A 14,942-nucleotide genomic window follows, 5' to 3' on the forward strand; every position below is an offset into this window, starting at 1 on the left:
TTTTATCTGAAACCACATTGCAATGTCTTGGGGCTTGGATTCTCGGAGAGCTTCCCACTCGAAAATGCATAATTTGAACAGAAATTGGAGTGTTATGTTGGTTAAAAACACTAGGTTAGTGTGCAGGAAGTTGAACATCTGGATTGGGAACTTCCGACATATTAACTTGCATATCTGATTGAGAAGGCTTTTTTGTCTGAATTTCGACATTGGATAAGCTCCTACGATGTAAAAACTAAATTGACCAACATTGTTGAGAGTTTGTCTCAAGTTCAAATCAATGAGGAGAACATTCCTACCCAAACTCACTTTTTTCCTTCGTTTGGGAAGCATTTTGATAGCGGCATCACTCGTTGAACCCTCTCCTATTCCACTGTTACTGCTTTAAGACATCCTAACTTCGTGACAGACCCCCTTTGCCAAAATCCATACCCAAATATGCAAACTAAGGCATTTCCTGGCTTTGCTTCGGTAATATGGTGTTCTTAACCAAATCTTCATCCATATCATATGAATTCTAAGTTTCGAGGTTCTGCACAACATTTTTTTCAATCAAAATGAAAATTCTCATAAAGAATTTCTGTGATTAGAACTATTTCAAGCGGGTCCATAAAGGAAAACATGTCTTGAAGCAACATCATCTCTTTGGAGGAATTACTTTACACTGAAATAGAGAAGAAAAAAAAAATACACCCCATCACAGAATAACTTGCAACCTCCATGTTTTGTCAAAAAAAAAATTCCCACTGATAAGTAATTCCCCTTCTTCCTTTGATAGCCGCCTAGTGGCCGGATTAGCATTGAGTAGGGAAGTCTTTTCTCAACATGAAATATAACACAAGTCTAAAACTAAAAAGGAGTATAGATCTCTCATACAACAATCTTGAGAAAAGCCCAATGTCCAACAAAACACTCAGATCAGATCACCCACAACTAGTGGAAAGTAAACAGAAGGTGCAAAGCCACAAACAACGAACTCAAAAAAGACGCAACAAAATTTGGAACACTAAATCAGTTTTAATGAATTGAAAAATCACAACAAAAAAAAGAAGTTAAAAAACCCCATCATATGAGATCCATATCCACATTAGAGTTATTAGAATTCTTGATTTAGAGGTCTAAAATGTTTCTGTTGAGTTATTAGAGTTCTTGATTTAAAGGTCTAAAACGTTTCTGTTTTAAAAATGACGATACCAATAAAAAAATATATATATATGACATATGATATAATACATTACTTGTAATAAATTTGTGAAAAATGAAAGTTAAAATATGTAAAATGATAAATAAAGTGGTGGAAATGAATATTAAGTATAAAAGTATTTAAATTATAAATATATTTTATAATATTGGACTCACCTCATGTAGATCTTATATCATATGGGGCCCACTTCATGTGAAATATATATGTCTCATTATGGGTTTGGTGTCTGTGTTTTTAGTATTACTCAAATTTCTACTAAATACTTCACGTTTTAGCCTTGTTGGGGTTGTAATAGTAGTACACTTGTTATTTTTTTATTTTTATTGAGTCATACCATCTCTTTATTTTTCTGCACATCTTTTTATAAAAAATTAAAGAGTATACTTATTTAAATCATTCCAAATCACTATATAAAAGTTTAGTGTTCAATATTATTATATTAAAATAATTAAATTATAAATATAAACACGGGATGGAATGGAGCAGGAGAACAAATTCCGTCTTGCCTCACTTGATCATTAAAAAGGGAGGGAAAATTGGGAAAATTTCTTATGAAGCCGGATGATAATACAAAATTAAGGGGTTATTTGGCAATGATTTTTTTAGTTGACTTTTTAGTTTTTTTTTACTATTTTAATCTGAGATTTTTCTTATTGTTTGGTTTTTTTGTTTGTTTTTTTGACTTTTTAGTTTTGGAATGACAAATTTTTTTTTATCTTTTTGTGATTTTTGTTTTTTTGTGATTTTTTAATTTTTTTTTTTATCATTTTGTGATTTTTTAGCATAAGAGAGAAAACCAGAGTATTAAGAGGAGAAAGGAAAAAATTGTCAATCCACCTGACAATATCATCAATGAAGTTGTTATAGACTCTAAAGATTGATCAAATTTTCTATAAGTTTAAGAACACAAATACCGAACACAAAATTGGATATATATATATCTAACATGAGGTGAGTTTGTTGGACAATTTTCACTGTATTTAAAAAGATTAAATTCTGTTGTGTACAAAACAACAATAAGAATAAAAGAAATAGAGAAAAGGAAAGAATATGTTTGATTACAAAAATCAAACTCAAAATAAAAATAAATAAATAAAACCACAGATTTTATTTTGTTACAAAAATAAAATTAAAATCTGATTAAATAAACAAATAAAAACAGAATTAAATTAAACAACTTACTTGGTTAATTTATATGAATAATTTTTCTGATCAAGTCCAGTGTTTAACACTGTGTCCTTAAGACAGATTCGTCCTCTCCATGGTGCTTTCAGAATTTGGACGTCTATCTCCTAGGATGAAATGATCTACCACAAGCAATAGCAGCACTACAAATTGTTTGCCTTACGAACACACTAAGTGTTTACACTCTTTCTTTCGGAAATAAAATGCAGCAAGATGAAGAATATAATTTGCAGAGTATGGAGTACGAAAATTGGAATGAAATCCAAATGGGAGGCTAGTCTATTTATAGATGTAAAAGTGGCTTTTGGATTTGAATTGAACAGGTATGAAACCTGTTAGATTCAAATTTAAACAGATTTGAATCTGTTTATTCAAACAGATAGAGACGGGAAGGGCTCTGTTTGGATGAGCAATAAATCCAAAACAGTTTAATTCTGTTTGAAAACGGGAAGGGCTCTGTTTGGATGAGCAATAAATCCAAAACAGTTTAATTCTGTTTGAAAACGGGAAGGGCCCTGTTTGGATGAACAAAAAATCCAAACCAATTTAATTTGAATTATGAATTTTATTTTAATAAAAAAAAAAATTAAATTCAAATGTTTTTGGCCCAAAAAGATTAGAAGCCCAACCCCCGGCCCAGCCCGACCGGACGGACGGCGGCGGCGGCGCGCGCGCGTGTGTGGTGATTTTTGGGTCCAATGGGTCTAGCCCATTTTGTCCATAACCTCTCCCTCTAAAACACTTGGGTACCCTTTGGGGCACACCCCAAGTATCTCACCCTAAGCCTTATAAACCCTTTCAAAACTTCCCACCAAATCAATGTGGGATAAGCCAATTTACAACCTTAAGGAATTTCTACCAAAACTCCATTTCCATGGAGCTCACTTTGGCTTCAATTTCCCATTCACTCGGTAATGGTTTTGAGCAACCAAATATACCACGTAAATCACAACGCGGCATAGAACGCGTTACCACTTTGACCCGAGTAAATCGACACTCGGGGCCCACCTAAAAAATAGATCGAACTTAGGAAAAAATTCTGATTTTATCCAGAATTTTATAACCATTTCCAACAATCCCCCACATGAATGGAATTTGATGACAACGGAAATGCAACAATATGCAAACTTCAACGAAAGAGTATAAGTCGAAAATATCTTGCATCAGGATAGGTAGTTTTCGGCTTTGAACCTTCCCTAGTGATAACCTATCGGACTTACTGGCTAACCAATGGACGCGATGCCTTGAATTGTTCAGCCGTTTGTGTAAGCCAAGACAATAGATTTCACACAAAATATCTTCTAACACATCGTGGTTCTCACTGTTGTGTTCATTTTGGCCTTGAACGCACCTGGTTTTCATAAGTGTTTCTAGAGAATTTAGCCTCTTTATTCTCATAGAACCAGCCCCAGTTCAACACTCATATAGGTAATTCTTATTGTGAGTATCTCTTTATACTCGTCTTGATTTTATGCCGTAATCAAGATATAAGTAATCATTAAAAGCAAAGCTTATCCTTATACCCCTGCAGACAACATATGTTGCAGATATCACTCTCACCATAGGAATGGGTAGAAATTTTAATCCCTTGGTGATTTCTGGCGAGCCATACATAACTTAGTTGTCCCTTTGAACTTAGTTCTTGGGATCTCCAGTCATATAAATAGGGTTACCATTATGACGACTCTTATGTAATAGGCTTTAATCCCATCCCCTTCGATGAACTATACACTAGCTCTTTTGTCAAACCTTTTGTTAACGGATCCGCAATATTCTCTTTAGATTTTATATAATCTATTGAGATTATTCCGTTTGACAATAATTGCCTTACGGTATTATGTCGACGACGAATATGTCGTGACTTACCGTTATACATGTGATTCTGTGCCCTGCCTATTGCAGATTGACTATCACAATGAATGCAAATAGCTGGCACAGGTTTTGGCCACATTGGAATGTCTTCTAAGAAGTGACGAAGCCATTCTGCTTCTTCACCTGCTTTGTCTAAAGCAATGAACTCGGATTCCATTGTGGATCGTGCGATGCAAGTTTGTTTCGTGGACTTCCAAGAAACAACAGCGCCTCCTAGAGTAAAGACATATCCACTAGTGGATTTTGAATCTTTAGTATCCGATATCCAATTGGCATCACAATAACCTTCGAGTACTGCTGGATATCGAGTAAAGTTCAAACCATGATCACGAGTAAATCTTAGATATCTAAGAACTCGAATGATCGCTTTCCAATGGTCTTCTCCAGGGTTACTAGTGTACCTACTCAATTTACTGATAGCATAAGTTATATCAGGATGAGTACAATTCATTAGGTACATTAGGCTTCCAATGATTTGGGAGTATTTTAACTGTGACACTGCATCACCTTTATTTTTCGATAAATAAAGACTGATGTCTACAGGTGTTCTAGCTAAATTCAAATCATCCTTGATAAATTTATCAAGAATTTTCTCAATATAATGAGATTGAGATAATGCATATCCGTCAGATGTTTTAGTAATTTTCATTCCTAATATAACATCTGCGACCCCTATATCTTTCATATCAAATCTTTTGTTAAGCATCTGCTTAGTTGATTTGATCATGTTTTGACTGCTTCCAATGATAAGCATGTCATCCACATAAAGACAAACTATGACATATCCTTGGTCAGTGTTTTTAACATAGGCGCATTTGTCACATTCGTTTATCTTAAACCCATTAGTAAGCATTGCATGATCATATTTTTCATGCCATTGCTTAGGTGCTTGTTTTAATCCATAAAGGGATTTTACAAGTCAACAAATTTTCTTTTCTTGCCCTGATACTACAAACCCTTCGGGTTGTTCCATATAGATCTCTTCATTTAGATCACCGTTTAAGAAAGCTGTCTTAACATCCATTTGATGTATTTCTAAATTAAACAACGCTGCTATAGAAATAAGCATGCGAATGGATGTTATTCTTGTCACAGGGGAATATGTGTCAAAATAGTCCAGACCTTCCTTTTGTCTGTAACCTTTAACAACAAGTCTTGCTTTATACGTATCAATTGAACCATCTGCTTTCATTTTTCTCTTGAATATCCATTTATATCCAAGAGGTTTAGAACCTGGTGGAAGATCTACCAATTTCCAAGTATGATTTTGCATAATGGATTCAATTTCATTATTAACAGCCTCTTTCCACAAAGGTGCTTCAGGACCTGTCATTGCTGCCTTAAAGCTTTGAGGTTCATTTTCTAACAAGTATGTCAGAAAATCTGGACCAAAGGATTTTGATATTCTCGCTCTCTTACTTCGTCTAGGTTCATCATTAGTTAAATCCTGTTGGTCAAGACTATTATTAATCTCTTGTGTTTGATTGTCATTAGTCTCTTGACTTTGTGTACAATCATAAGTTTTTTTCTGTGAACTTAATTCCTGTCCTTTCTTGTAAGGAAAGACATGTTCAAAAAACACAGCATTCCTTGACTCTATAATAGTGTTCACATTTATATCAGGTATATCTGATTTATAAGTCAGAAACCGATATGCACTACTATTCTGAGCATAACCAATAAACACACAATCTACTGTTTTTGGTCCAATCTTAGTCTTTTTAGGAACAGGTACTTCAACTTTTACCAAACACCCCCACACTTTTAAGTATTTGTAGGAAAGTGGTCGACCTTTCCACAATTCATAAGGAATGCTTTTGGTTTTCTTGTGGGGTATTCTATTAAGAACATAATTAGCAGACAATATTGCTTCCCCCCACAAGTTCTGTGGTAAACCTGAACTTAGTAACATGGCATTCATCATTTCTTTTAGGGTTCTATTCTTCCTTTCAGCAATTCCATTTTGCTGTGGAGAATAAGGGGCTGTAGTTTGGTGAATAATGCCATGTTGTGCACAAAATTCATTTAATGGTGCATCATATTCACCACCCCTATCACTTCTAATATAAATCAATGAATTTTAAAACAAATTCAAGAAAAAACCAAAATAATTATGACTACTCAAGTCAGTATTAATGGTTTGACAAAATCATATCCTCATAAAAAATTTTGCCTAAGAATCAAACAATTCAAAAATTCATTTGATTGTATACATTCTTGCAACTCAAAAAATAAATGTCACTGTCATAAAAATATTTGTGACAGAAGAAAATTAAATTATCTCAACTAATGCAAGAGATACACCACCATATTTAATAAAATGGTTCATGGTTTAACAAATTCTACTACGCAAGTAAAATAATTATTAATGACATCTCATGTCACATAATTCAATAATCAACATAAAAGATTTCTTAAATTACTTCCCAATTAAACGGACCAATATAATTACATACATCTTCATGTTTAAATTTTTCGGGTGTATAAACACTCATTCAAAATTGATTGAAAATATTCAAATTAACCTGCTTATGTCCAAAGTTGACATAATAATTTATCATTCCAAATCACTTGCAATTATTGTTAAGAAATAACTTGAGTTGATATCATACATGCATATCAAACGCATCAACCAAAAAATAATGAATTAACAAAATAAATTAATCATGCACGATCCCATTACTTACATCATGAGATAAAAGGATTCTCAACTCATAAATAAAATCCAACGCATTTAAACTTTAAACTTCAAAATGACAAAACATACCTTCATTTAATAAGTTTGATTTGTACATAAATAAACAAATTAAATATGCATTAAAATGTTCTTGTGAATATATATATATATATATTTTCCGACTCAAGTGCAGAAACAATTCAAGACTATGAATCCACATTGTAATAAAAATAAAATTAGTTTGTAAAACTAATATTTTACTCTAGAAACAAATTCTTCCATGTATACTCACGATGAACTATGATAAAGTCAAAATAATTAACACTTTTTCACAAAGGGTTCAAAAATAAGTGGTCTACCAAACGAAACCATAAGTTACTTACAAAATTAACAGATTGTGACCGAGTCACAAAGGTTACATGATTGATTAACAAAATTAATTTTCTAGTTACTAAAACTAGAAAATAAATTACAATACAAAATAATTTTATTTTCCTTGTTACTAAAACTAGTAAAATAAAATACCGAAATAATATCTGATTACAAAAATCAGAAAACCAAACCATAAATTAATTTTCTAGTTACTTAAACCAGAAAATAAATTATAACACAAAATCATTTTATTTTTCTGGTTACTAAAACTAGAAAATAAAATACCACAAAACTTATCTGATTACAAAAATCAGAACAAACACAAAATAATTTTCTAGTTACCAAAATTAGAAAATAAATTAAAACACAAAATAATTTTCTAGTTACTAAAACCAGAAAATAAATTATAACAACAAAATAATTTTATTTTCCTTGTTACTAAAACTAGAAAAATAAAATATCACAAGAATTTTCTGTAATACCAAATAATATTCTGAATTGTTAATGACACCAGTATCGTACTACTAGTTGTTGTCAAAGAAAAGAGACAGTATATTACTACTATCTGTCAAATAGCATAAATCACTATTTGTTTTTCCAACCAGAATATTAATTTGAAAACACAAAAAATTAAATATAATGAAGATACCCAAAAAGGAATCTGTCTTAAGATTGTTGATCAATCTTCACTGTATTTAAAAAGATTAAATTCTGTTGTGTACAAAACAACAACAAGAATAAAAGAAATAGAGAAAAGGAGAGAATATGTTTGATTACAAAAATCAAACTCAAAATAAAAATAAATAAATAAAACCACAGATTTTATTTTGTTACAAAAACAAAATTAAAATCTGATTAAATAAACAAATAAAAATAGAATTAAATTAAACAATTTACTTGGTTAATTTATATGAATAATTTTTCTGATCAAGTTCAGTGTTTAACACTGTGTCCTTAAGACAGATTCGTCCTCTTCACGGTGCTTTCAGAATTTGGACGTCTATCTCCCAGGATGAAATGATCTACCACAAACAATAGCAGCACTACAAATTGTTTGCCTTACGAACACACTAAGTGTTTACACTCTTTCTTTCGGAAATAAAATGCAGCAAGATGAAAAATATAATTTGCAGAGTATGGAGTACGAAAATTGGAATGAAATCCAAATGGGAGGCTAGTCTATTTATAGATGTAAAGGTGGCTTTTGGATTTGAATTGAACAGGTATGAAACCTGTTAGATTCAAATTTAAACAGATTTGAATCTGTTTATTCAAACAGATAGAGACGGGAAGGGCTCTGTTTGGATGAGCAATAAATCCAAAACAGTTTAATTCTGTTTGAAAACGGGAAGGGTTCTGTTTGGATGAGCAATAAATCCAAAACAGTTTAATAAAAAATTAAATTAAATTCAAACGGCGGCGCGCGCGCGTGTGTGGTAATTTTTGGGTCCAATAGGTCTAGCCCATTTTGTCCATAACCTCTCCCTCTAAAACACTTTGGTACCCCTTGGGGCACACCCCAAGTATCTCACCCTAAGCCTTATAAAACCTTTCAAAACTTCCCACCAAATCAATGTGGGACAAGCCAATTTACAACTTTAAGGAATTTCCACCAAAACTCCATTTCCATGGAGCTCACTTTGGCTTCAATTTCCCATTCATTCGGTAATGGTTTTGAGCAACCAAATATACCACGTGAATCACAACGCGGCATAGAACGCGTTACCACTTTGACTCGAGTAAATAGACACTCGGGGCCCACCTAAAAAATAGACCGAACTTAGGAAAAAATTCTGATTTTATCCAGAATTTTATAACCATTTCCAACAGAGTTTCATATGTAGGTCTCACATCATATGCAACCCATCTTATGTGAGATATATATGTCCTATTTTGATGTCTGTATTTTTAATATTACTTAAATTTTTATTAAATATATTATATGAGTGTGGAATTTACTACCATTTAGAACTTATGAAATATTTAGTAAAATTTTTGATAAAATCTTGTGAGATTTGTAGCATTATTCAAATACCATCAATGGTATTCGAATAATTGCTCCATTATTTATACTATAACCCATTAAAACAACATTTCATGCCATCATTAAAACAACATTTCATGTCATAATTCAAAATATAAAAGAGAAAAGTATAAAAGCCAAAAGAAAAGAAAAGAAAAGAAAAGAAAGTACTCCCCCACCCTTGACTCTCTCTCTGTCTCTCTCGCTTTACCAACTCTGACGTTACTACTACAACTACCCAACAGCAGCACAAACCATATAACTCTCTTCCATGGCATCACTGGTGGCTACAACATTCCTTGTCATCACTCTCACTCTCTTCATCACCCAAAACGGTGTCGTAAAAGTGGCCGAAGCAACATGGTGCCTGGCGAGGAGTGACGCCAGCCACCAGGCTCTACAGGCGGCTCTGGACTACGCATGCGGCTTCGGAGCAGACTGCGGGCCGATTCAGTCATCTGGGCTTTGTTACCTTCCTAACACCGTTCAAGCTCACGCTTCCTATGCCTTCAATAGCTATTACCAGCGCCAAGCCGATGCCCCTGCCAGCTGCGACTTCGCCGGCTCCGCCACCATTGCCAAAACCGACCCCAGTCTGTCCTCCTCTCTCTCTCTCTCTCTCTCTCTCTCTCTACATACACTTTCTCTCTCTATATATTTATGTTTAATATGAGTATGCTTATTATTTGATTTCTTTTCTTCTTTTTTTTTTAAGGTTATGGATCTTGTGTTTATCCATCGTCTCCAAGGTATGATTCATTTATTATCCTTCTTTGATTCATTTTCTTTTTTTACCTTGCTTTTTTTTTCTTTTTTTTTTTTTTTGACTATTAAAGTTGTGTCTAGTTGAGAAATTTAAAAAACAAATTAAAAAAAAAATTAAAAAATATGTAAAATTATATAAAATGTGGATATATTTTATTTATATTTTACTTATTTATTTATTTATTCTATTCCTTCTCAAATCCCAACCAAACATAACCTAAAACATTTATGAAATATATAAATGCTCCGTTATTCTTGCTTTTCATTTATGTTATTCTTTCCTTTTTATTGCACTTTCATCTAAATAGTACAATGGTTTACTAAATGTGTGTATCTCTATATATACGTGTAGGTTTAGACTTCAAAATATGAAATTGATCATCATACTCCGTTAAATTTATTACGATTTTCATATTCAAATTGACCATTTGTTTTTCAAAGATAATATATCAGTAATGTTAACAAAATAAGATACAGATGTTTGGCAAATAGTAAATCTTATATATATAGATCCTATATCATGTGAATGGCCCTCCTTTTATGAGGTATATGTGTCAAACACATTATGTATGTGACTTCAATACAAATAAAACTTAATAATTATATATATATACAAAATAAACAATTTCAATCATAAAAACATGACTCATAGTGCTCTTAATCAAGTTCAGATTTTTATTTTTATTTTTACTTTTGGAAAGCATAAATAGTAAATAAATGGGTATTTTGATATATTGAATACTTTCCATAGCCATGGGTATTTCTTGTAAGAATAATGTTAGAGAGAGTCCTTGTGCAGTGTTCGCGGTGGTCTGTAGAAGCGTGTGCTTTTGTCGGAAGAAATGTTATGTATTTTAAATATTTTATTAAATTTTTCATATGAGGTGGGACTCACATAAATTCAATTATATTCCACACTTGAAATTTGGTAAAATATTTAATAGAATATTTAAAATCCTTAAAATAACTCTTTATTCTGTATGGACTGTGGTGGATCCATTACACGTGTCACTATGCATGGGTGAGATGGAAAAATTCAATCTCAGCCGTTCATAGGGTACCGTGTAACGCCAATTTTCCAAAATTCAGATTACGAAGTGCGGAGGTCGCTATTTAGTTTTTGACCGTGGATCGCTGTTTGTTTCTATATATGATCCAACGGTTACGAAAGTACCAACTCACTGACATTCTGATTTGATGATACCAGATGGACAGGTCTGAACTACGAATCTACAACTATTTTGTGGACCCACACTCGATACGCTAACAATGGTTGACAATATGTTATTTTAATAATATTTTAATTTTTTAAGTTAAAATATAAGATAAATAAAATTAATATATTTAGAATGATTTTTTAATTTTTTATAAAAATATATGTAAAATGTAGAGAAAAAAGAAAATATTTTATTTTTTAATATAAGTTGTTGATTTTTTTTTTTTTTTTTTTGTGATTTTTTGACTTTAGACTAATCCATTGAATTACCAAATGAGACTTTAATTTTTAGGGAGAACATTAAAAAGGGGGAAGGAAAAAAAATATCGATACATGAGAGTGTAAGTGTGTCTGTAGTGGAGTGTAAATGAAAGACACTGAGGCCTTGTTTGACATGATCTAAAAAAGTCAAAAAGTTAAAAAGTCACTATCTTATTTAAGTCACATCACCTCTCTAACACAACACTTCAAACCCAACTCATATTCAACTCATATTTCATAAAAAGTCAAAAAGTACACTTATTTAGATCATTTCAAACCACCCTTGAGAGTGATATGTTGATAATTTTTTTTCTCTCACCTACATGTAATTCCCTTATTAAAAAAGTCAAGAGTGAAAAAGTAATTATAAAATGATAAAGATATAAATGATTTATGTATTCAATTATGTAAAAAAAATCATGTATTTTCATTAGTTGGGATAAAAAGTTTTCGCTCTCCACATTTTTTTTTTAAATTTTCCCTAATTTTTATTTTTTAATGTTATCCATATACTGAATAATTACTTTCAAGTTTTTTTTTTTAAAGCGAAAAAATATTTTATAAACTAAAGTCTTATTAATATCACTCCACTATCACCGTCACCGTCACCAACACCATCACACCAATACAACTACCACCTCCCCACGACCTCCACATTACCAACACCATCACACCAATACTACTACCACCTCCCCACGACCTCCACATTTGCTCTGTAGCCGCCACCACTAATGCACTTATTAGTACATTGATTTTAATAATATAACCAAACATAAGGAAAATGTATTGTACAGAAAATATTTTTGTCAAAATAAACAAAACTTAAATATATTATACTTTGATTTTTATTAATCAAAAAAGTGAAACCTAATTTTTTTTTTTGTATTGGTTTTTGAGAGATAACATTATCAGCAATGATAGGGATCACTAAAAAATCTCATCACTAATAGTTTTAATGAGTTGGAAAATATAAAAAATAAAAGAAAAAAGAAAAACACAAGAGACAACTATCACATCAAAAGGAGAGCCACCTCATCCGGGCCCACCAATCTTGGACTTGCGATAAATTCGGACCCACTAATCTTGAACTATTGAACCTAATTAATTTAGTGGGCTTAAATTAGTTCATCTTACAAATGACATGAAAAAATATTGAACACCACTCAAGATACTTCACTTTAGTGTATAAATTGATTCAAAATTATGTTTTATATTGCACCGTAAATAAAAGGAAACATGTTTATTTGCATATGTTTTCTTATTAATTTTTTACTTTTTACACTAATCGAAATTGATATTGTATTGTAGTTCATTCGTTCTTTTTAAAATTTGTGTTGTATAAACATATGTTCGCTCTCTTTTTATTGAAATTTTGAGTCCGTCCATATACCAATAGGAAAACCCTTTTGTTACTTTTCTCCAACTTCTCCTCTCTCTCCCTTCCCTCTCAACCCACAATGGCGCTCCCCTCCCAATCCTGCCCCTGCTGCTCCTCTTTGGAGCGAAAATTTTCCGGCTTATTAAAAGAGGACACGGGGTATGAAAATATTTTGTGATACGATATAGGATGGTTACCTTGTATAGAATCGTATTTAATTACCAAACATTGGGAATTTATTGGTGGTCTGAAAACCAGTAGTTGGTTTTTTTTTATCTGCTTTTGCTCCGAATTGGTTGAAATGAACACGCACACAAACATGTTTTATCTTCCTTGTTATTGGGTAACAGTGGTGGTGTTACCATAGCTAGAATGGGCAATTCAAATTCATAAATTTTTTGTTTTAGGCTACATTTGAATTGATGAATTTCAAATGAAGAGATTTGAGGTTGAATTTTATAAAATTATAAGACTGAAGGGGAAGAAAATAAATTAGAGATAAAAGACAATTCTTTTTATTAGGATTCGTGTAGCATTAGAACATCAAGATTGTGTTTGGATTAATGTTGTGTTTGGTTGGGGGATTTGGAGAAGGATTTGGAAAGGGAAAGAAAAAAGGTGTGTGAAACTAGGTGAAATGTAGGCATATTTTATTTACATTTCACTTAACTTTTTCCTTTTGCTTTCCAAATCCCTCCTCAAATCTTCCAACCAACACAGCGTAAGGGTTTTAAATGGAATACATTAAGGAAAGAAAAGATGAACAAAAATTCAACTTCTATTCCATTCACTTTTTGCTTCTTCTTTTCATTCTCCTCCAAAAATTCCTACTTAAATCATTAATTCAAACACAACCTTCACATGAAGGATTTCAATCCATCATGGCAAAGCTCTCAAATTCAATTTTCAAATCCATGTCTAAACTATTTGAGTAATTCCCCTTCAATGAATACTGTCAAATCCTTTCATCTCAAATCCATAAATCCAAACACACTCTTACTGCGCTAATTTGTGAATTCTAGGTTTTTAGAATTGGAAATATTAGTCGACATGGATGTAAAGAAGACATATCAATGTCAAAACTGGTTTAATCTATGCCGGGCTAAGAACTTAACCCCCCCCCCCCCCCCCCCCCCCCCCCCCCGACCATAATTCTTGTTTCAAAATTATTTGATAAATATTTGCTATTCATATGACATATATGCTTAATGGCTTTTGAATCTTCAAAATTTCAGCGCTGCAGGAGGGAGGGGAGGGACAGGTAGGCCAACTACAACCCCATCTTTAACTGCACCACCTCCACCCGGAATAACACCAGGGTTTACGCCTGGTTTGGAACCAGTGGGACCAACCACGAACAATTCTGGACTGACATCAGGGTTGATGCCCAGTTTGGAACCTGTGGCACCAACCACGAACAATTCTAAAGCTTGTCTGGAGCTCTCAATTACAACAATCTTGATTTCTCTGTCTTGCTTTCTTGTTCTCCCATTCATGTAATCAACCCATGCTTGTAAGTCTTTGAAGTGGAGGCAGCATTGTCTTTGTGAAGAAGACTAGGTTAGTACAGTAGGATGTTAGCAAACTTAAGATTGGAATGTTTGGACAAGTTCTTTTAGATTGGCCAGCTAGGTTTGGACAAGTTCTTTTGGTAGATTTTACAAATTTAATTCAGCGGTCCGATTTAGTTGTTATGGGTGTCTATGAACATCATAATTTTGGTAACTTGGCAGGCAAGGAACACAAATTTGCTAGTGTTCTAAGCATTTGACTTTATATTATGGTTGGATCATGGATTTTGGGAAATAATTTAGAAAGGAAAAAAAAAAAAAAAAATTTAGCTTATGTTTCATTCGTATTGGCCTCACCTTTTCTCTTTTTTTTTTTTAAATCCTACCTAAATTTATGATCTGAATATAGCCTTAATGAGTATATAAAGGACATAAAAGATATAAATTTCATTCATAAGTTGTGTATTAATCAGGGTTA

General features: G+C 32.4%; 1 protein-coding gene across 1 annotated transcript; it reads left to right on the forward strand.

The window, feature by feature from the left end:
- The first annotated feature begins 9,519 nt into the window (after nt 1-9,519).
- Nucleotides 9,520-14,700, forward strand: LOC114262769 (PLASMODESMATA CALLOSE-BINDING PROTEIN 2). The gene is made up of 3 exons (XM_082877057.1): nt 9,520-9,926; nt 10,049-10,082; nt 14,189-14,700. The coding sequence occupies exons 1-3, from the start codon at nt 9,605-9,607 to the stop codon at nt 14,451-14,453; spliced, it is 621 nt and encodes a 206-aa protein (XP_082733183.1). The 5' UTR covers nt 9,520-9,604; the 3' UTR covers nt 14,454-14,700.
- Nucleotides 14,701-14,942: the final 242 nt, after the last annotated feature.

Source organism: Camellia sinensis, chromosome 7 (genome assembly GCF_055761805.1).
Source record: "Camellia sinensis isolate YWXY chromosome 7, ASM5576180v1, whole genome shotgun sequence".
NCBI lineage: Eukaryota > Viridiplantae > Streptophyta > Magnoliopsida > Ericales > Theaceae > Camellia > Camellia sinensis.